This window comes from Phascolarctos cinereus, unplaced genomic scaffold (assembly GCF_003287225.1).
Source record: "Phascolarctos cinereus isolate Bilbo 61053 unplaced genomic scaffold, phaCin_HiC Scaffold_9;HRSCAF=440, whole genome shotgun sequence".
Taxonomy (NCBI): domain Eukaryota; kingdom Metazoa; phylum Chordata; class Mammalia; order Diprotodontia; family Phascolarctidae; genus Phascolarctos; species Phascolarctos cinereus.
This window is the reverse complement of record NW_027556402.1, coordinates 179,502,725-179,527,484: the sequence shown is the minus strand read 5'-3', so window position 1 is coordinate 179,527,484 and position 24,760 is coordinate 179,502,725. Positions and strand designations below refer to the sequence as shown.

At 35.6% G+C, this 24,760-nt stretch overlaps 1 protein-coding gene across 7 annotated transcripts in view; it reads right to left on the bottom strand.

Annotated features, from left to right (window-relative positions):
- LCORL (ligand dependent nuclear receptor corepressor like) overlaps positions 1 to 24,760 on the bottom strand; it is a 177,161-nt gene that overhangs the window by 87,352 nt on the left and 65,049 nt on the right. For 2 of the 7 annotated variants that reach the window (XM_078148595.1, XM_078148593.1), the window contains one exon: positions 23,380 to 23,426. The exons of the other annotated variants lie outside the window; for them this stretch is intronic. In XM_078148595.1, the coding sequence (XP_078004721.1) occupies positions 23,380 to 23,426 (47 nt within the window). The remainder of the gene's footprint in view (positions 1 to 23,379; positions 23,427 to 24,760) is intronic. 7 annotated transcript variants of the gene reach the window in all.

Below are 24,760 nucleotides of genomic sequence, written 5' to 3'. Positions count from 1 at the left end.
ATAACTGATGGATTTGGAAGCCACCTGTAAAAGAAAGAACCAATAATGCACAGTAGACAATGCTGGCAAGTAAAATCTAAAATTATTGTGATGTTCTGACCATATTGTAAAGATATTACATGACAGTTTAGTATTTCTAAAAATACAACTGGTTTCACGTATTGTACTTATTCTTGGTGTAGGCATCACATAGAATCAATTCTGTCCTTTGCAGTTCAGGCTTAGGTAACATTGAAATCTTAAGTGATAAAATATCATGGAAAGGCATGGTATTAGATTAGGCTTGCTATATAGGTACAAATTCTCTTAATTTGTTCTTAAGATTTTCTATGCTTGTGTTTATATACAGTACCAAATATTGCTTGCTTGTCTTGTCCTTCTTTTACTTGTGATGTGACCAAGCTTCCATGCAAATAAGTTTTGGTATACACTACACACAAGAGCTCAGACATGCATTTAAACTAAAATTTAAAAATTACACATATCTGAAAGGTTGTTCTGTGTTTCATTTTGGTTTCCTTCCTCTAAATTCTTGAGTAGGGCTCAAGAGGCATTAATTAGGACATTTATTTTCAAAAGGTAAAAAACTACAGATGATATAGAGTAGCGTTGTACAGACAGACCTTTCGGGATAGTCTTTAAAAATTAACAGTAAAAAGGTGATAGATATTGTACTACATTATTTTCCCACACCCTGCCCTACTGAGATAGGCATAAACATTTAATACATACTTAAACGGATTACATTTTCTGAAAGGTTTAGAAGATGATCTCTCAAGGTCACTTCCAGTCCTGATTTTAATGCTTTTGCCTCCTCTCCCTTTGACCTCCTCCCCCAACTAATTTTGCTTCTTCAAAGGCTATCTCAAAGTAATCTGAGCCTTTTCCTCTCCAACCTCTTATACCACCTAATTAAATCATTCCCCTCTTCTACTGTCCAACTGCCCATTCTGCGGACAAATTTCTCCAGATGTGTTCACTTATAGTATAACTACAGAGGCAGCACTGCCTCTGATAGTACATCATCCTCCCTAACACTTAGGTTCCTTACAATAAACAAAGGATAGAATATTCTGCTGATAAAGGACAATTACTATACTTCATTTTAGTCAATAAAATTCATAGTAGTTATTTTTAACTTAAATCTTAGCCTACACTGGGGAACAACAAACTAGTTTTGAAATCCGTAACTAGATGGCACATTGTCTTGTTTTTTCTCTTTTCTTTTTTCAAAAATTTATTTATTTTGCATCCCCAACATTCACTTTTATAAGATTTTGGGTTCTAAATTTTTTCCTTCTCTCTCCCCTCCCCAAGACGGCATGCAATCTGATATAGGCTATACATGTATAATCACATTAAATGTATTCCCACATTAGTCATGTTGTGAAAGAATTAGAACAAAAGGGAAAAACCATGAGAAAGACAAAAAAAAGAAAATAGCATGCTTCGATCTGCATTCAGATTCCATAGTTCTTTCTCTGTATGTGAACAGCATTTTCCATCATGAATCTTTTGGAAGTGTCTTAGATCATTGCATTGCTGAAAAGAACTAAGCCTATCAAAGTTGGTCATCACACAATGTTGGTAGTACTGTTAGACAATACATTATTTGAACCCATGGATTACATCTTCTTCATATTTGTATCTCAAGGGCCTACCAGAGTATATACTTAACTCAGTTGTATAAGATTATAAATATTTCCCAAAAAATCTCCAACAAAACAATTTTGTGAGAATAGCAACTATTATCAACTAATAAAAGCCAATAGTAGCTAAAAAGAGATCTCGGCTGCTTTTTCATAGAAAGATAGAACTATTATCATTACTATTAATAGTAGGAAATACCATCCAACAGGCATACAGAACGTTCAAGAGAGACATTTCATCTTTGTTGGGGTAGGTAAAGTAGTTATCATTATCTCTATTTTACATATAAGGAAAGGCAAGAAGATATCCATCACATAATTAATTTTTTGAAGTCATTTTTTTGGGTTGTATTCAACCCTTTGTGACCCCATTTGGGGTTTTCTTGGCAAAGATACTGGAGTGGTTTGCCATTTCCTTCTCCTGCTCATTTTACAAATGAGGAAACTAAGGCAAAGAGCATTAAGCAATTTGTCCAAGATCACACAGTTAGTAAGTTGCTAAGGCCACATTTGAACTCAGGAAGAGGAGTCTTCCTGACTTCAAGCCTACCACTTTATACACCGTGCCATGAAATCCTAAATCTGGTGTTTTTAAGATCAGTATGCATCTCCCATTGTATCATACTGCCACTCAATAAAAATTTTTAGCTTTCTCTTTCTCCATTTTAGATGCAACTAAGATTTTAAGAATTACATGTTAGCAAAGGATTCTGTGAAGATGGTGGAACAGGTCTGAAAATTCCAAGCTCTTAAAATTTTCCTCCACAAAAGAGATAAAATAGCACCTCAGGGCAAACACAGAGCCATTGAAAATAAATAAGAGTAGGGGCAGAACAGAGCTCCTCCTGGGACAATTGGAGAAGATCTGAAGAAAAATGCCAGGATAAGGTTTTGTCCCTGTGAAGAGTAAACATCTCCAGACTAGGGATCACTTAAACAACAAGCAGCAAGCCTTGGGGTTAGCTGGGTTGGAAGGCTGCTTCAGCCTCAACTACAGGAACTTTTACACTTGGGAGAGTGAAGGGAGATGGGAGTCTGAGCACGGGAAAAGTGAAGAAACCTCTGTTGACAAGGAACGCCAGATCCAGATGTACTGTGGAGACACGAGAAGGAACTAGCACGTCTGGTGAGTGCAGAAGCGCTGGAGTAAGCACACCAATGGCTGTGGGCACTTACAGGAGGCTGGAGGTCTTAGTTTGCGTTGAAGGTCAGAGGGGAAAACTGAAGCAGGATCTGAGGCCACTGGCACCATCCCCTATACCCTAGTACTAGAGGTGATTACAAAAACTAAACTATTACCAAAAAAAAAAGAATGCACAGGCAAAAGAGAAAAAATCCAACCATAGAGAATTATTACACGAATAGAGAAGACTGGGGTTCATTCTCAGAGGAGGATACTGAAGCAAAGAAACCCTCTTCTACCCCAAAAAATAAGGTCAAATTGTCACCTGCCCAAAAAGAATTCATAACAGAACTTAAAATCAAAAGACAAGAGATAGAGGAAAAATAAAAATAGAGGAAAAATAAAAAAACAAAAAACCAACAACAAACAAACAAAACAAAAAACCCTAAAGGAAAAAAAAAACAACCCAAGAAGAACAAGAAGATTATGAAAAGAAAGTCAATTAATTAGAAAAGGAGATCCAGAATCTTACAGAAGAAAATGACTCTCTGAAAACCAGAATTGGGCAAGGGGAAGCCAGTAAAGTTATAAGAAATCAAGAAATAATAAAACAAAATATAAAGAATGAAGAAAATAGAAGAGAATGTGAAACACCTCATAAGAAAAACTGATCTGGAGAACAGTTCGAGAAAACATAAGAATAATCGGACTATCTGAAAGCTATAATCAACAAAAGAATCTTTATATGACACAAGAGAGAACTAAAAAAAAAAGAATCTTGATATGATAATACAAGAAATAATTAAAGAAAATCGTCCTCAAGCAATAAAGCATGAGGGGAAAGTAGAAATAAAAAAAAATCTACCCCTCACCACCTGAAAGAGATCTTATGAAGAAAACCCATAGAAATATTACAGTCAAATTCTGAAACCCCTGGCTCAAGGATAAAATATTACAAGGCAGTGCCACAATTAGAATCACACAAGACCCTAACAGTGACAACACTAAAATACCACAGGTCTTGGAACATTACATATTGAAGAGCAAAAGAAAAGGACTTCTTGCCAAAAATATCATATTCAGCAAATCTAAGCATAATTCTGAATGAAAAAAATAAAAGACATTTAATGAATTGTCACATTTTCAGGACTTTGTTAAAAACAAACAAACAAACCTCAGCTTAATAGAAGATTTGACATACAACAGTCAAGAGAAACATAAGGTATATACCAAAGACCAATTACAAGGGACTCAATAAGGACAGACTGTTTACTTTTCATGTATGTAAAATGTAAAACCTATGTCTAAGATTGTTATTAGTAACTGGGTAGCTCATAAGAAAGACTGGGGTAGACCTGAGCATGATACACCTTCAAAAAGTAAAACTGTTCAGGAACAGCTAAAAAGAGTAATTATCTCATACAAATGAGGTGTGAGAGGAAGAACCAACACAGAGGAATTAGATAGGGGAGGAGGGCTGTTAGTTCTGGAAACCTACTTTCACTGGGAATGGGTTTAAGAGGGAACGATACACATACATCTAGAAGAGTATAAAAGTTTTGTAAATTTAGAAAGAAATAAAACACTAAGGGAATAGAGTGGGGAGAGGATAAGGGAGTAGGAAGAAAAGGGTGAGGGAATACATTTAAGGGGGATATAGAAGGATGTTTAGATTAATGGGAATGGGAGAACAAGGGAGACTCTTAGGAGGATACGGGAGGGATCTTTATAGGGGAGAGTGAGGGAATTGGTCAAAGGGGCATATAAAAATGTGTTCATATTTATGGGAATGGGAGAATAAAGGAGGGATCCTGGGGGGGTAGGTTAAGTAACAGGAGGGCAAGGTAGTGGGTAGAAGTAAAGTAGAGGAGTTAGGAGGGATAGGAAATAAGAGACGCACAAAAATAAAAATAAAGATTAGGAGCAGAATCCATTAGGGAAAGTATATGTGTATGTATGTATGTATGTATGTATGTATGTATGTATGTATGTATGCATGTATACATCTATGTATATATAAATATATCCACACTTAATTGTAGCCGGGGAGGGAGGGGGGGAAACATAGTAAAAAGTGTATAGCAGAGAACAAAAGAAAACCTACAAGGAAGCAAAGTGGACAGTTTTCAACACAACACATAGCATTTCTTATAAAGGCTTTCTTGAAGTGGAAATTTATTGCTATATATTTTGAATCCTCTCATGTTCTGCTATGCACATGGTATGTTTTTTTTTCTTTTCTTATTTTACATTTAAGTTTGTTTCTTTTTCTTTTCGCATTATGTGGTTAAGTTTTAGTATATGAGTCTAAAATAAAAAAAAAAGATTAAAAAAAAGAATTATATGTTAGCAATATGACCCATATGCTTAAAGTTTTCTATCACAACATGTTTCTCCTCCTTCAAGCAAGATGTACCAGATACGCCTGTCTTTACACCTATGTGTACACTCTGCAGCCACAGACAGAAAGGCAACCATAAATATTTTATGTCTACATTAGTTACTCTAAAATCAACTGAAGTTCTTCTGGGTCATGAAGCTGAAATGTTAGAACAACCATAGACATACCATTACTTGTTATTCTGAGTCCATCACTAAAAAAGTCAGGGATCCTTGGGCCTACTCTAATCATATCACAAAAACTGATATGCCAAAAAGTTCAGCTTCTTGGATGAGATGGACTTCCTATTCTTCCTGTCTTTTACACACAAACATACGTGTACATACCTACGATCCTGCATCTAATCTTTCCTTTATCCAGATTAAGATTTTCTGTGTCACTTAATAAACGATTCTTTTCTGTATTTTGGTAGCATACTCCTTTGATGCTGAACTATGAGAAGATACCAACCTGGTCTTTGCAGAGAAGCTGAAAGCCCTAATATATGGAATATCAGATGTGGAGTCAGAACGCCCAAGTCCCAGGTCTACTTTTATTAAATACATAACTTCAGGTAAATCACCCTCTTGGTCTGTTTCTTCTTCTATAAAACGGGGATATGCCTTTTGCACAGGTTTGTGAAGAAGTATTTTTTAACTATTAAGAGCTACAGCATTATTAGCAGCAGCAGCAGCAGTAGTAGTAAATAGTAAGCATGGCAGTATTATACCTCAATGAGAATATATAAGAACAAACATTTCCAGGCTTAACAAGCACTGAAGCCAATGAGAATGACAGGGCATGCTCATGTGGCTGGTAATACTTACAATGAGGCAGCGAATAACTTGGGTTTTAAAGCTATTTGGTTTGTGAGGTAGGTAAAATCATTGGTTTAAGTTACATTCATTATTCCTAACAATTTTCTACTTGTGGATATCTTCTGACTTACTTGGCTTTGCATACATTTTGTTTAAAATCACGAAATCCAATTCTTACTCTGTAGTACTTCAAAACCAAAGCTCTAAGATGCATGCACATTTTACTAATAACTTATTTTTGCCAATGTCCCACTTCAAGGACCAACTTAGGTACTACCACTCATATCAAAGCTTTCCTGATACTTCCTATTTTCCCCTCTTTCCTCAAACTCATAAATAAGTGATCTTTCCTTCCTTATATTTCTTATGGAACTCTGCCTAGGTCTGTAATTTATGTTACTTCCACCCTTTCTAGTATCACAATATTTGCTTCCACGTCTTTTCTTTCTTCTTGTGAGCAGAGTAGCTAGTCTATAATTGTATCCTGAGGCTTCTCTGGACTCATAGTCAAATAACATTTGGAATTTGTTGCAGAATTATAAACCTCATATTATTTCCAGGAATTGTGCTAACAGTTCTATGGTAGACAGTGGCATTATAGCTACTACTGCTTCTTCGGTAGTCAGTCAATAAATATTTATTGAGTGCTTATTATGTGCCAGGCATTGTGCTAAGGAAGCAAAAGATAATTTCTACCCTAAAAGAGTTCACAATCTAATGGGGAGACAACAAACAAATATGTATAGACAAGCTATATTCAGGATAAATGGGAAGTAAATGAGAGAGGGGAGACACATGAGAGAGGAATTATCAAAGGCTTCTTGTAGAAGATGGGCTTTTAGTTGGGAAATAAAGGAAGCCAGGGAAGCAGCTACACAAGAGATAAGGAGGGAGAGTATTCTAAAAATAGACACCAGCCAGAGAAAATATCCAGAGTTGAGAGATGGAACGTCTTATGTGTGGTACAGTAAAGAGGCCAGTGTCATAGAGTACATGTTGGGGAATAATGTGTGAGAACACTAGAAAGGTAGGAATACACTAGATTATGAAGGATTTTGAATGCCAGAAGATTTTGTATATGATCCTAGAGGTAAGAAGGAACTGCTAGTATTTATTACAAACAGCAATTTTCTCAGAAATTTCTCAGAAATCCTAAATTTGAAATAATTCACATACCAAAAGAAGAAAAGGTCTGGACTCATGTAGACTTGAGGTATGTCTATGGGCTATGACACTCTGAAAGGATTGTCTAAGTAATAAGCACTAGTCCAGGGCTGCAGGGAAAGGCAGGGATTGATGCTGATGAGTTATTACAAACACACAGCTGTATGTTTGCTGGCTGGAGTCAGGTACAGGAAGAGTCAAGGAGAGGAAGAGCAAAAATAAAATAAAAAAAATAAAAATAAGAAACAAACTTTATTCCTTCCTTCTGAAAAAACTGTAACTTCAGCCACCAAGTCAAACAAGTTTAATTCCTTGTGCTCATGATAGGCATTCTTCAAACGAAGTTGGCAACCATATACCTTGAGAATCTTCCCTTTCACAGACTAAATATTTCCAAACCTCCCATGGCATGATCTTAACTCTCACTACTTCATTAACTTATCATAGTAATGCTCAGAACGGAATATAATTCTCCAAATGTAGTCAGACCAGAAGGGACTATCATCTACCTAGTCCTAGATATTATACCTCTCAAAGCAACTTAAGATCACATTGGCATTTTCTGGCTGCCATAGAACACCTGTCCTCACATAAAAAGCTTGTGGTCCACTAAAAATCCCTGAACTTTTTCATACAAAATGTTTTAAAGCCATGTACCCCTCCTGTCAAGTTGATTTTCCATTTCTGAATCCTTCTTGCCCCTACTTCCCTATCTAGCAATTGATTCCCTTATAAAAAGGAATTTTTTCAAAAGCCAAAAGCACCTCTTATTTGAAGGCAAGGTTGGTCATTAACTACAGTGCCTGGTTTTGTTTTGCTCTTTCCAGTTACATTGTTGTAGTTATGTGTGGTCCTGGTTATGGGAAGTTGGTTTTCTGAAACAAAGACTTTAGATATATCTCTTTTAAATTTCATCTTGTTCATCTGACAACATTCTAACCTGTTGAAATCTTTTTGGATCCTCAACTTAAGGTTATCTATAATATCTCTTTATAGCTCTAAATCTGATACTCTTTTAAGCTATATCCAATGCAAAGAAGTTACAAGGACCAGGTTTTGGTTCAATTATAAAAAAGACTTTTCTAATAACTGGAGATTTCCTAAAATGGAAAAGGATGTCCCATAAAGTAAAAGCCACAGATGTTCTGGGACTGGATGACTATCAGGTAGTGATGATGATCTTTCAAGCACAAAATCTGTTAAAATAATGTTATTATGCTGTAAGAAATGACAACTATGAAGACAGAGAAATACAGAGAGACATGTGAATTGATGCAAAGTGAAATAAGCAGAACCAAGAAAACAATATACACAATGGCTATAACAATGAAAATATAAAGAATCATAAAACTGAATGTACAATTATAATGACTAAGCTCACCTCTTAAAGAGATGAGAAAACATAATCATAATAACTACTATTTGTATAGTACTTTAAGGTCTGTATAATTCACTTTCCAAATATCTCAACTGATTTGTATAATACCCATGAGAGGTAAGTGTTATTTAATATCCCCATTTTACAAATGAGGAAACTGAGACAGAGAGAAGTGATTTATCTACAGTCACACAGCAAGTAAGTATCTGAGGCCAGGTTTAAACTTATGTCTTCCTGACTCCAAGTTAGGATGTTCTATCCACTGCACCATGTAGCTACCTCAAATAACGACTTTTAATGATAACTTTTAAGGTTCGCAAAGCACTTTACAAACATTATCTCATCTTATCCTCCAAACAACTCTAGGAAGTAGGCTATTTTTATTCCAAGTTTACAGATGAGGAAACTCGAAATGTGGGTGATTCTACATGTAGAATACTGTATATTGCTGTCAAAGTAAGACTAATATTTCAGCTAGTTTTCCTAAACTGCTTATTTCAAAATTTTTGCTAGAAAGCAAGCTTACTGGGGAGGACAAGGACATATTCAGAAATAAATGTGATATGAAAACAAAAGAAATCTATAAAACTAAGCTTTTTCATTTTCTAAGAGATTACAAAGAAGTTGATCAAATGAGATTATACATAAAGTACTTTGTAAACATTAGAAGTACATGTAAGTATTCGCTATTAAATGTTAATTATTGCTATTGCACCTATGGTTTTGTTATATCCCAGTGAAAAACAACTGATGATACTTGCTACTGAAAGACTAAAAGAAAAAGCAGTAAGAACTAAGAATACTTTCAAAATTCTGTAAATGGCTCATTGGCAGTAATCAATATAATTAAAATTGATCTATTATTATCTGTGAAAGTATAGAAAAACTGGTTTTGGAACCACAATAGATTAAAACTCTAAAGTTCTCTGTGAACTGTGTGATTCACAAAATATCCATAGAAATAACAAATATGTAAAGGAATTTGATTTTTCCTATCTAGGTGTAGGGAAAAAACTTTCCATAAAGAAAGAGGCCCTGATCTCTAAGATTTCATTACTACAGGAAACTCCTTCTACCAAAGTAGTACAGTATCTTCTCTGAAACTTACAATCTTGAAGAACTGATTAGAACACTCAAAGGTTAAGCACCCTAACCAGGACAGCAAAAGTGTAATTTGAACCCAGATCTTCCTGACTTTGACACCTGTCCTCTCTATTCACTACATCATACTGTGTATCATACTGTGTCTCAGACAGAGTAAGAAATACTTTTTACACAGGCATGAATCCTTTTTAGACTATATGGTTAACTGGGTTTTTTAATGCTCATGAAAGGGGATCAATGACATAAATAATTTGGTCTGAAAAATGTTTAGAAATGTAATTCTATGTTTGATTATACTATGTCCAAATTTCTGGAAATTCAGAACATTTTACTCAAAAAAATATTAGACAACTTTACTCAAGAGGATCAAGAAAAGCATTTCCTACTCCTTATCACTCCTTCTTACAAAATACCTGGAAACTGGCAATATCACTTTTCAAAATTTTACAATTTATCTAAAGCCAGATCTTAGCTCTTAGAGCCAGCTAAGTTTCTGACTTACACTTTTTTGTTTTTGGGAAAACTGTGTGCCTAATGACAAAGAAGTAGTTCAACCTTAATACTTCACCTTAATCAACTGTCTGCAACAACTGTCCCAATTTACCATATCCTAAGCACAGCTACATAGATATAACTCATTCCCAGTGAAGATTCAGAAGTTTCTAAGTAATTAAAGCAGAGGGAAGGGAACAGTTAACTGGACATAATGCCTAGAAAACAAGGGTACAGATCACAGAATGATTCAGAGTTCTGAATTCTGGCTGCTTATTAATTGTGTGACCTTAGGCAAGTTAACTGGCTGCTCTAGGCTTTAGTTTTCTTCATCCAAATGTTGGACTATTTATATAAAAAGTCCCTTCTAGCCCTAAGACACGATTATTAAACTACAAACCTATAATGAATGAATAGTATTCTCTGAAAAATATCTATAAAAACTCATCAAATTCAAACTATTTCATTCAGTGCTTACTACTTAGTGTTTCATCCTGTCTTGGGCTGAATTTTTATTAAATATATATTGTCTAATATATGGAAAAAGACCATCTTAGACAACAGAGAAGGCAGAAGGAATGAACATAAACATAAAACCTATCCTCATATGGTTTATGACATAGCAGAGGGGAGAAAATACATATACAAACATAAAACTCTATATAAAATAAATACATAATAAGAATAATGAAGAACAAAACAAAAAATGTAAGAGAGAAACAAAGTACAAGGTAAGAAAATTAAAAAAAGGAAAAATCCATACAAATCACCTCTTGCTGTCCTCTAATAAAGGAGGGATAAGAAAAGATGAAACTACTCTCATAGCATTATTCTGTATAATGAGTATTTTTGCAGTTTTTATTATCTGAATATGGTTCCCAATTTTTAAAACTGGCTTTCATTTTAAAAAGCAGAGATGAACTACAGAAATCCAATCACTTACCAGTTTTATGTCTACTTCCATGATATATCTTGTCTTTCTACTCAGGTCCTACCCTACTTCAGACCTTCATCAACTCATGGCCTAAATTACTGCAAAAGCCTCATAATTATCAGCTTCCAGTCTCAACCCTCTCCTAGCCATCCTCAGCACAACTGCCAAAATAATCTTCTGAAGTACAGGTCTTACCATGTAATCCCTTTTTCAAGAACCTTCCACAGTACCCCCTTTACCCTATTAGATAAAATATAAACTTCTTAAAGCTTGGCCTTTAAAATCCTTCATAACCTGATTCTAGTTTTCCTTCCGGAACTCATTTTACATCTCAAATCTCTCAGGTGCCCTATGCATAGGCCAAACTGGCTTAGATGCTATGGGCCCTGAACCTGGCATTCCACCTACCTCCCACCTTCTTGTCTTCGTAGTCGTCCTACCCCTGCAGCTGCCTGGAACATGATCCTTTCAAAGCTCTCCTATGGGAAGTTTTCCTAACCCTCACAGTTATTTGTGCTATCTCCCTTCACAAAACATCATTTATACAATTATTTGTTTAAATACTGTACCTCCTGTCTAGACTGTATCCTCTTTGAGGTCAGGGACTATTTTAAAATTTGCCTTTCTTTGTATCCTTAGCAAGCAGTAAAATTCCTTGCACTTCTAGAACAGGCACTCAATAAATGCTTATTGGATTGGACTGAATTTACTGTATCTGGAAAAGCTTCTTGGTTGTTTGTAAAGTTCCAAAGGACATTATGTTTCCACTCCTATCAGGTTTTACTCTACTTATGGCCACTTGTATGCTTATCTTCTAGCTTGAAGACAGTAGAAGTAGCTTTTATACTGGTATAAAAGTACTATAAAGTTCTTTTATTATTTTTATAACTTAAAACATTAAAAAACTTCTTTTGGACAACGTCCCACTTCGTGAACAAATTAAGAAAGTTTGTTTTATATATACCACAAGTCAATATGGCATATAATTTACAGCTGCCTATCATCCATAGAACTTCACACATTTTAACTGATAACTTCTGCAAGGTTTATTTACTATTTAATGCTTCTATTACAAACCAGATTAAAATGTTATCAGTTTACAATCTTTTGTTCTTGTATGTTTGTCTACCTGTAAGTACTACAAAGACATTACCTCACCAGTTCTTCCTTGCACAGATCTCACTGTATTGCAACTCTAAAAGAGGCTTGCTCAAAGAACGTTGAGATAAATGGCATGATTATCTCACTAGTTTAAAAAAAAAAGTAATGGCTTATATTTTCTTCTATTTCTCCAGTCTTTTCACTTTGTTTTTAATATTTCTTATTGTCCCACAGAGTCATTAACTTCTAGTGGTTCATGCTAATTTTCAAGTCATTTGTTGCTTGGGTAATGTTTTGTACTTCTTGTGCCAAGCTGTTAATTTTTTTCCCAAGTCTAAAATTTGCTTTTTGGCAATATGGATTTTCAGTTATAGACAATAGTAGTCCCAAAGATTATGTAATTCTAACAAGAACTAATTCCTGCCCCCAATTTTCACGGCTGCAAAATAAGGGAACATTATTTAACCAAGGAGCTTTAAGAAAATACAGTTGTTCATAATATTTAAATCCATTCCACAAGTTTCAGAAATTGTTTGAGGGCAATACAAGATAGGAAAAACTATGTCAAAACAAGGCAGTGTGGTACAACAGAAAGAATACTGGCCTATAAGTACAGAGTCTTGATGGCAGTCCTGGTTTTGCCACTAACTATAAGACCATATACAAATCTCTGTATTTCCCTGTATTTCTTTAAAATGAGATCAGGGGCAGCTAGGTAGCTTAGTGGATACCTCCTAGAGTCAGGAGGACCTGACTTTCAAATCTGGCCTCAGACATTTGACACTAGCTGTGTGACCCTAGGCAACTCATTTAACCCTGATAACCTCATCAAAAACAAACAAAAAAAAATGAGGTCGGACTAGATAATCTTTAAGGTAAATGCTTCCTCTAACAGTCTATCATTCTATGGTCATTCTTTAAAAAGAAAAAAAAGTTCAAATTTTAAACTTTTCTGGGGAAAAAGAATTTACAAAAGCCTTCATTTGTAATCAAATAATAAGTTTTTCAAAACCAGTAAGCCATTATGATTTTTATTGAAAGATTTATAAACATATACTTAGTTATACTATAATCAATCATATAAAATCCAAAATATTAACTTATTTTCTTAGACTGATTAGGAACAAATATATAAACAAAGATAGGTTTTTGTTATGTAATACTTTTAAAATTTAAGCTAGTACTGTTTTTATTTGGCCCTCTGATTTTAAATAACATAAGTAGCATATATACTTCATTATCTGGAACATACTTTATATACAAGTAGACTTAAACACCCTCCATCTTAGAGGAAGGGTATAGAGAAATGAATTTACTCAAGGGTATACCTGAAAAGAGAAATGAAACTAAAGAGAAAATTCAAAACACTGCTGAGAATTAGGTCAAAACTTTTACTACACCCATTAGGGGATGTTGTTTTTCTCAAATGAATATGCAGTCACAAAATATCAGTGTGAAAAGGGATGTCTGATGTCACTGTGCTCCACAGAGGTCATCTGCTCAAATCTCCTCTTTTACAATGAGGAAATTGAAGCCCAGGTGAGTTAAGGGAGTTGCCCAAACAGTGAAGTTAGGATTTGAACACTGGTACTCTGATCCCAAATCTAGTCCTCTTTTTCCCTGTAACATCCCTGAAAAGCAGTCATCCAATCTCCATCTAATCAAAGAATGACCTTAGTATATCCTGAGATAGCCTTATTATGAATTTACATGCTTATTTTTGCTGAAATATGGTTTTTTCATAATAATCCTATCTCTGTCCTCCAAGACCCAAGCAAAGTAAGCCCTTTTCCAAATATGGCCCCTTCAAATAAAATGGCTACTATCCCCTGAGTTCAACCACAATTTTCTCTCTTTCAAACTAAACACTCAACTTCAATTTAATTATATATGGAGTAATTTCTAATCTCTCCATGATCCTGGTTCTTATTCTCTGAATCTATTCCATATGGGTAATGGCGTTCTTAAAGTATAGCCCCCAGAAATGAATGGTACTACCATGTTAACAGGACAAATTATCTTTGGGGTTACAGCATTCTTCACTCCAGACACCATGTTTCCACGAAGACAGACTAAAGACTGCATTAGATTTTTTTTTCTTTTTGCTGCCATATAACACTACTAATACTGATCTTGAAGTCTACTAAGACAGCCATAGCCTATTGACTAAGGCTTTTCTGTTTTCATTGCTATTTCTGAGAAATTAGTTAACATATAACCAATTCTCACTAATACATATGAGATTATATTTACCAACTTTACTATCTTTTTTTATTTTGTTATATAGGATGATGAGTTTCAAGTCTACCTAAATTCTTTAAAATCATCCTTTTCATCATTTATGTCACAAAAATATTCTATTAACATAATAAAATTTGTTCAGCCATTCCCCAAATGATGGAAATCCCCTCAGATCTAGTTTTTAGCTTTTCTTTCTTTTTGTCTCTTTTAATGCCCCTTCAGGATCTGTAAATTTGTTGTGCTTACAACTAAAGGATGTCCCAAAATCCTCTGTGCATTTTTGAGCTTTAAAAGCTTAAATGGGGCAGTGAGGTGGTGCAGTGGATAGAGCTCTGGCCTGGGAGTCTGTAGGACCTAAATTCAAATCTGACCTCAGACACCTGACACTTACTAGCTGTGTGACCCTGGGCAAGTCACTTAACCCTGACTGCCTCACCAAAAAAAAAAAAAGGGGAAAAAAAAGATTAAATAAACTTTAGTAAGATTTAACAGCTTAAAACTGCACTTAGACTTTCAGGACCCCATATATTTCCTTTTAACCCTACCTTTTTCTTGATGCCCCCTTAATTTATTTTTTTGGTTTTTTTTAATATAAATTTATTTATTTTTAGTTTTCAACATTTGCTTCCACAAGATTTTAAATTCCATATTTTCACCCCATCTTGCCCCTCCCCCACCCCAAGATGGCATGCATTCTGAATACCCCCTCCCCTACTCTGCCCTCCCTTCTATCTCTCCCCCCCCCTTCTCTTATCTCCTTCCCCTTCTATTTTCCTGTAGGGCAGGATAGATTTCTGTACCTCATTTCCTGTATTTCTTATTTCCCAGTTGCATGTGGAAACATTTTTTTTTAAACATGTGTTTTTAAAACTTTGGGTTCCAAATTTTTTCCCTTCCTCCCACCCCATCCACCCTCATTGAAAAGGCAAGCAAGTCAATACAGGCCATACATGTGCAGTTATACAAAACACTTCCATAGTAGACATGTTGTGAAAAACTAACTCTATTTCCCTTAATCCTATCCTGCCCCCCCCCATATATTCTATTCTTTCTTTTGACCCTGTCCCTTCTCAGAAGTACTTCCTTCTGATTACCCCTTTCCCAATCTGCCCTTCTCTCTATCATCCCCCTGCTCTCTTCCCCTTCTCCCCTATTTTCCTGTAGGGTAAGACAGATTTCCATACCCAACTGAGTGTGTTATGTTATTTCCTCCTTAAGCCAAATTCTATGAGAATAAGATTCCCTCATTCCTCTCACCTTCCCGTTTCCCCTCCACTGTAAGAACCTTTTCTTGTCTGTTTTGTGAGATAATGTACCCCATTCTACCTCTCCCTTTCTCCTTCTCCTAGTATAATCCTCTCTCACCCTTAATTTATTCTCCAGATATCACCCCTTCATCTTCAACTCACCTGTGCCCTCTATCTATCTACTATACATACATATAATTTTTCCCTCCACTACCCTAATACTGTCAAAGGTCTCATGAGTTACAAATATCATCTTTCCATGCAGGAATGTAAACAGTTCAGCCTTAATAAGTCTCTTATGATTTCTCTTTCCTGTTTACCGCTTCATGTTCCACTTGAGTCTTGTGTTTGAAAGTCAAATTTTCTATTCAGTCTGGTCTTTTCATCAAAATGCTTGAAAGTCCTCTATTTCACTGAATGACCATTTCCCCTGAAGGATTATACTCAGTTTTGCTGGGTAGGTGATTCTTGGTTGTAATCCTATCTCCTTTGCCCTCTGGAATATTATATTCCATGCCCTGTGGTCCTTAATGAGAAGCTGCTAAATCTTGTGTTATCCTGATTGTGTTTCCACAGTACTTGAATTATTTCTTTCTGGCTGCTAGTAATATTTTCTCCTTGACCTGGGAACTCTGGAATTTGGCTACAATATTCCTAAGAGTTTTCCTTTGGGATCTCTTTCAGGGAGATCGGTGGATTCTTTCAATTTCTATTTTGCCCTCTGGTTCTAAATATCAGGGCAGTTTTCCTTGATAATTTCTTGAAAGATGATCTAGGCTCTTTTTTTGATCATGGCTTTCAGATAGTCCAATAATTTTTAAATTCTCTCTCCTGGATCTATTTTACAGGTCAGTTGTTTTTCCAACGAGATATTTCACATTGTTTTCTAATTTTTCATTCTTTTGGATTTGTTTTACTGTGTCATGATTTCTCATAGTCACTATCTTCCAAATGCTCTATTCTAATTTTTAAGGAAGTATTTTCTTCAGTAAGCTTTTGTACTTCCTTTTCCATTTGGCCAATTTTCTTTTTAGAGCATTCTTCTCCTCATTGGCTCTTTGGACCTCTTTTGCCATTTGGGTTAGGCTATTTTTTAAGGTCTTATTTTCTTCAGTATTTTTTTGGGTCTCCTTTAGCAAGCTGTTGACTTGTTTTTCATGATTTTCTTGTATCACTTTCATTTCTCTTCCCTGTTTTTCCTCTACTTCTCTTACTTGCTTCTCAAAATGCTTTTTGAGCTCTTCCAAGGCCTGGGCTGGATTCATATTTTTCTTGGAGGCTTTGGATGCGGGAGCTTTGACTTTGTCTTCTTCTGGTTGTATGTTTTGATCTTTATCACCAAAGGAAGATAATATAGCCTGACTGTTTTTGCGAGGTTTGCTCATGATCCCAGCCAATTACCTGAATTTTAAACACTTTGTTAAGGTAAAAGTCTGCTTCCAATGTGGAGAATGTACTGTCCCAAGCTTCGGGGGGTTTGTATAGCTGTTTTCAGAGATACTTCTAGGGACCTGTAAATTTTTAGTTCTTCCAAGGTGGTATGATAAGGGTCGAGGTGTTTACTCTTTTCCTGGCCTAAGCTCTGGTCTTTGAGTGACGGGCCACAAGCAGTCTTTTCTCTCTTGGAACTGGGAGGTGGGTTTCCTCTTTGTCTCCACTATAAGCTCCACCATGCCAGCGCTCCTCCTCACCCCAGGACCGCCACCCAGAACTGTGACCCAGATCCAAGCACAGGCAAAGTAAGAGATTCCTGCCTCAGCACCAGCAAAGAGATCCCTGCCATCACTCTCTGATCAGCCACTTGACTCCCCCTCAAGTCTGTGGGCCGAAAGCTCAGGATGCAGCCATCACCCCAGCGCCCACGGACCTAGCTCTTCTCTCACCACAAAAACAGACTTTTTCCGCTGACCTAAATTGTCTTTGGCGTTCGTGGACTGAGGATTGTAGAAGCCGCCACAGCTACCCATGATTCAGTCCTCTGAGGCCTGCTCTAGGTTCGCTGCAGCCTGCGCACCCACGCTGAACGGCGCTCCTCTCCCTGGCGCGATATGCCTTGCCAATCAACCATCCAGGCTGTCTTGGGCTGGAAATTTGCTTCACTGTGTCTTTTTGTGGGTTCTGCTGCTTTAGAATTTGTTTAGAGCCTTTTTTTATGGGTATTTGGAGGGGTTTAGGGGAGAGCTCAAGCAAGTCACTGCTTTCATGCTGCCATCTTGGCTCCAAAATGAAAGACTTTTTAAAAGTGCCCCCTTAATTTCTTATTGCCTTTGATGCATTTCACACCAAATTGTGGATATGTTCCAACTCTCAGATAAGAGTAAAATTCATCCCATGCCCATCTTTCTAGCCCTACTTCTTCTCAAGTCTAATTATGAGAAATAGCAATTTCCACCCTACTTCCTTTCTATACTTGTGTATATTCCTCCTTTTACACTCCTGTATCTTTAAACCTTTAGAACAAAACTAATCCAGATCCCAGCTACTCTGTTTTTCTTACAATACCTCAATACCCTTTGAGAACATGAAACTTCTAAAGAAAAATACCCTGTTGCATCAAATTTATATGATTAAGCAAAACAAATCCTTAAATTGGATATGTCCAAAAACACACATCAACTTCTGTACCTTGAACTCATTATCTCACTGTCAGGGACTGGACAGCATATCTTATCACTGGTCTCTGAAGTCATGTCAGCACATTGTACTAATCACAGCTATTAAGTCCTTTAAAGTCATTTTTCTTTACAATGTTATTTAATATTTTATTAAGTCTATTTTTACTGTTGGCTTACATGAGATCATGATTACTACTGGACTTTCCTGAGTTTACCTGAAGAATATTTTGAATAAAGATTTTGTAAAAAAATATATTGTTGATATGCTGCTGGATTCTGCTTTCTAATGCATTTAACCCATCTTCTGTGTGCTTGCTTTTTCACTTTTATGGAAAGATCAGTTTCATTCTTTGTTTTATGACGAATAAATGTCTATTTTTTTCCCATCCTGTTCTTTTATGCTTTTTTCCCCTCTTTGCTCACACTCCCACAGGAGTGTACTTAGTACTAGTAATCTATAATTCATCTATTCTGTTTTGGTTCCCCTGACTTTCTTCCTTTCAACAAGAACCTGTTTACAAGTTGTTACCTTTTCCTTTTTTTATTTTACACTCCCATCATCCATTTTCTGAGGATGGAGTTTGTTTTGTTTATGGCTAACTCTTCCATGAAATCCTCCCTCATTCCCCTTTCCTGTCTCCCAGTTCCCTATTGAGTTGAATTTATTTCTACACCAAATCACCAAACTCTCTAGTGTGTGTGCCCTACCTTCCTCTGTCCAGTTCAGGTGAAAGTGAGGTTCAAGTGATGTTTGTTTCCTATGACCTTTCCTCCATGTTTGCTTTTCGATATTTTCTGGAGTAATTGTATAAGAGAATTGGGTTGTACTGCTTACTCTTACTCTGCCCTCTTGTCAGTTATTCTATGTTCCAATCTTGTTTTTTGGCTGATCAAAAATAACAGGTTTAATTTAGTGAGGTCAAACATTTTTGGGGAGGCACTCTAGAATTATTTACATTTATAACTGACTACAGATGATTTCTAAGGCTTTTCAGAACTTTGAGGTCTTCCTCTACCTAATGCCTTTCAAGGATAATTGTATTTCCAAAAATGACAGCATTCTTTAGCTGATTTTAAAATTCCATTCTTTTACAAGTACAACTTGATAATCGAAGTAGCAAAGCTGATAATCTTTGAATGGCTATTCTTTTAAAAAGTATCTTTATTCTTTTTTTTAGGCAATCAAGTTTAAGTGACTTGCCCAGGGTCACACTGCTAGGAGTTGTCTGAGGCCACATTTGAACTCAGGTCCTCCTGACTACAGGGCCAGTGTTCTATCCACTGCACCACCTAGCTGCTCCAATATTTTTATTCTTTAAAAAGCTCTGGTAACATCAAGACCTTCAATCTAATAATAATTTTTATGTCAGCCCCAATTTTAGAGTGATGAGTAATTTCAGTAAGCTTGTATCACACAAAGGCCTGAGTCATTTTCCCTTGTTCACATGTTTTTCAAGTGTTTGATTAATATCCTTGATGTATTTGGCAAAACCAAACCCCAAATCACTCAAATCAATCTACACTGATACGGAAACTGTTTTTTATGGCAGCAACACAAAAAGTTCTCAAGTTCCAAGGAAACAACAGATGTTTAAAGTGTGGTCACAAGATTGTCACAAATATATAATCTCAATAGGAAATACATGAAATCAAAGTAGCTGTACATATCATGTTAAATTCAAAACACTGACTAAAAATTGTAATTAAGGAAACCAATAGCCTTTCTGCTGCTGTTTTAATTGACATGACAGATAGGAGTACCACAGGCATGCCCATCTGCTATACTATGCCTAGGAGTATTAACAAGGGCCACAAAATGATCAAGAGCATGACAAAGCTGGTATAGTGCTACCACCTCAGGCAACTGACCAAGCTACACCAAGCCTGTGTGAGATATAACTTAGGTGGTGTATGGGTTTGCCTGTAATAAAAGTGAGCCATGGATTTATTAGAGGTCTCCAAGGATAAGTAGGCTCTGAAAGTCATTAAAATTTAAAAAAAAAGTGGTAACTAAGATTAAACCAAGAAAAATAACTCAGTAATGCCCTCGCTTCCATGAAGAAGGCTGCAGTCAATGACTATTCCCCCCAATCACTCAATAAAGAATTGATAAATGGGAATTAAAAAGTTATGTATACCTTCAAAGACTCTATTACTTCCTAATTATAAGAAATCAAACATCACAGCATCATTAGTATGATGTCTTACTGATCACCCTCAAACTAGGGTTGAGCTAGTATAGCAGGAAAAAGCCAGAGAAACATTGTAGAGAATTTTTCCTATCAATTAATTCGAAAGGCAGTAGGGGGAGAAGAGGCACAATTATTTACTGTGCTTTTTTTTTTTCAAATGAGAGATTTCAACAACAAATTTCAACAAACTCATTTTGATGCAGATAAAAGGAGGTGATAAGAAATAGAAAGCTAAAAAAAAAATGAAATTAATTCTTAAAAAAAGGACCTAGGAGCAGCTAGGTGGCACAGTGGATAAAGCACCAGCCCTGAAGTCAGGAGGACCTGAATTCAAATACGGTCTCAGACCAGACACTTGATACTTACTAGCTGTGTGACCCTGGGCAAGTCACTTAACCCCAATTGCCTTAAAAAAAAAAAAAAGGAGGACCTAAAGTATGGTACTGCTATTCAAGAAAAAATAAGGGAGTATTTGGAAAAGGAAATATATTACACTTTGGCTTTCGTTTATTACCTCCAACTAACAATTCTTTTCGATCACTAGATGTATACCAATTCATACAAAAAATATTTCTAAAATCCAATATTGCCAAGAAACATCTTCTTGAGTAAAATCCAGTGAGTGACACACTGGTGTTAATCAACAAACCAGCAAATCTTGAACTATAAATTATAGTAATTCAATTAATAATCTCACTGGCTGGTCCTGGACAAATCATATTACATCCATATTACCCTTAGATTCTTCATCTATAAAACAAAGATAACACTAACCTTATGTTAAAATTGTACAGGGTAATAAATATGATACTACATGGAGCAACCAGACAAGGTAAACTAAATTTACATGCTAAATAACTTTTCTTTTATTAGTGAAATGCCAGTAAGTTTAAATGTTCATGGATGTAGAGAAATATTTAAAATATAATGCTTATTATCTTCCTTGACTTTGTTCATTACTCTATGTTACCAATTTCACGGAGGAAATTCACTAACAGAATACCTGTGCCTAAAGTAGTCACCTACAAAGAATACCTACAAAACTTTCTCTCAGCACACAAATTCTTATAACACAAATTAAATAAAGTCTATTTTTCTACCAATAAATGAGCAGGCTTAAGTTAATAAAAATTAGCAATATTTTTGGTGACTTCTGATACATACTACTCAGTTGTATTTAGTTTTGACTTAGTGATATTAACTTCCTTTCTGTAGGAAATCTTAGATTAAGGGGATCATTTTTTAGTCGTAAGTCTATCAGAGAATATTTAAAAAAAGAAATAAAACCTTTTCATTGTTAATGGTATACATAAGCAAAGATACAAATCTAAAAAAAATTTTGGGAAAAGAATCATGACTTTCCATGAATTTGGTCCCCATACTCACAACTGGGTTGGTACTGTACTCTTCCCCACCCCTCCCCCCCTTTTTTTTTTGCAGGGGTTGGGAGCAATATATTTTGTATAGACATATAAGTATATACTCTCCTTTATTAGAAGGTAAGCTAGGGGCCACTAGGTGGCGCAGTGGATAGAGCATCAACCCTGCAGTTAGGAGGACCTGAGTTCAAATGTGACCTCAGACACTTGACACTTTCTGGCTGTGTGACCCTGGACAAGTCACTTAACCCCAATTGCCACCCCCCCCCCAAAAAAAACCTTTTTGAGGGCAGGGACTGTTTTGCTTTTATCTTTGCAGCCAGCACTTAACACTGTGTCTGGCACATAGTAGATATTAATAAATGCTAATTAATTTCTTGATTGATAAAATAAAACCCAGAAACTTTGACAGCTAAGTACAACAGGAAGAAAGATCTTTTCCGTATTAACAGAACTGCCTTAATCCAGACAACTTAGGGCCCAATCAAAATCTAGGTGTCATGGATATTTAACCTCTTACATTTCATATGAGTCCATTTGAGAACTTTTTGTTATGTGTGCTTTCAATACTTAAATAATACTATTCAGTTTTATAAAACAAGGCCCACTGCTATATAGATAGATAGATTAAAAAGTAATGACAATATTTAGAAAAAGTAATTTGATTACATTTATATCATCCTGAAATTTGGGTCTAGATAGAACAATAAGCCATTAACTTTGAAATATGAAAATGGGCTAAGTTGTAGGGGTGGGGAACCTGTGACCTCGAGGCCACATGTGCAACTCTTTGACTGAATCCAAACTTCACAGAACAAATCCTCTTAATAAAAGAATTGTTCTATAAAGCTTGGACTCAGTGAAAGGGCGGCACCCCAGAATCTAGAAGACCACATGCAGTGCTGAGGCTGCAGCTTCCCCACCCTTGGAAGATTTTTAAATGACAAAAATGTTAAATATCTGCAAGACCTTGGGTCAACAAGTTCAGTGAATCAGTAACTCTTTATACTTTCTTGGAGGAGAAACTGTCATGTAATGAGCAGGATAATCTGTCACTCAAGGATTTCTAACTCTCCTCAAAGTTGGCCAAGTTGTCTACTATCAAAATGACTATATGAGAAAAGATATAAAAACTTATTGCCCAGGATTCAAAGGTATTCCTAAGTCTTTGAAATTAAAAGATACACCTTGCCTTTCATTCAGGGCTTTGGTTAATGGCAGAGAAATGGAGAAGTTAAGGCCATTTAAAAAGCATAAAGTAGACAAATATATGGAAGATAGGTAATGACTTGTTAAGTTCAGCATACAGAAATCAGTGTTTTTAAATTATCCATAACATGTTTGAAGCCGCTAATAAGATTCTATTCTAACAATGTTAGAAGGGAAAATAAGACATTGTTATACCTGAAAAGTACTGATGAAATAAAAATATAAGGATAAAGACCTAAGATGCCAAAAATGTGGAGGGTAAGAATCCTGAAAAGCCCTTCTAAGAAAAGACTGTTAAGAAAAAACAGGAAACAGCCAAATGGAGAGGCCACTGAATATCCATGAACACTCACCCAACCAATGGTAGAAGACCTCTTGTAGAGCCAGATGCTTGAAACAGCTGAAATGGCATCAAGTTTTTATTGATTACTCTTAAAAGGGTACTAAAGCCTAGATCAACTCCATACTACAAGAAAATAAACATTAACTGCTACCACAGATAACTTTGGCTATTACCACTATAAATATCTAACACGAAAAGAGGGTGCAACAATGGCTATTTCTAAATCAAACAAAAATCCTTATAATGGATATTTCATCTTTTGCTCAGGTAGCATGAAAATCCCACAAAGGAATTTTGTCACAATCACTGAAAATCTTTAAATCCTAACATGGAGTGTAAAACTTATCAATAGAAGTGGTTTAAATTTGTGACTATTATTAATAATAAAAAAATTGTACTTTAAAAAACGCAAAATTTTTAATGTCAAGAATTTCTTCTTTTTTAAACATATGGTAGCTTCTAAGTTCTCAGAATTTGGGGACTCTTTTCCTCCTTTTCTATATTAACTCCTAACCTTAAGCTTTTAATTACACTAATACTACTTCTAATAGAGAATCATTTGCTAGACTTGATATCTAGACACTATAGATTCTCTTTTCAAAATTACATGTTTCAAAAGAATTTGGAAGTGGAGATTAAAGACTAAAGTTTGTCTGAGCTTATCAAAGTATTAAATATATTTGTTAGTGGCACAATATGAGACAAATAGGTTCAAAGCTAGATGATAACCTAAAGAATTTTTCTTAGTTTCTAGGAATGTAGAAGCAAGACGTGCTTTTCCAAAGGGAGAGATTTCTTGAAACGGTCCATCTTGTAAAAACTGAAGCCTTGAGCAAGATAACTTTGAAAGTAACATATTAAATTATGTGTTTTTAAAAAGGCAAGCTGAATGTAATAGAGACTTGCAATTTCCTGTACACTCCTCACTATCTGTTCTACTTTGTGTATGGAAGTAATAATTTTGTTTGGTATTCATAAAATTCAGAATAAAAAAAACCCTTAAACTGAAATTTAGCTCCCCATCAAATGCTAATATGGGCAAACACAAGGGAGGTTCCATATTTCTACAGTTTATTCCCACTACCTTAGGGAAGAAATCTAAGCTTCTTGTTCTACTTGGAAAAAACTATAAAATTATCAATTATGGCAACCTTGTTTAGTTTGTATATTTTAGTTAGACAGGAGGAAAACGAAGCACTTAATTTCTTAAGACTAGTCAGCATATAAACATTACCATTTAGTACTGTAATAGCAAACAAGCATATGCCCAAACCTGACTGGTAGATGATTCAAATGGAAGGCTGCTAGAGATAGCTGCAGCAACCAAATACATTCATCACTTACTGAGCTTGAAGAAATGTTTGAGGTCTTGAAATCAGCAACAAAATAAG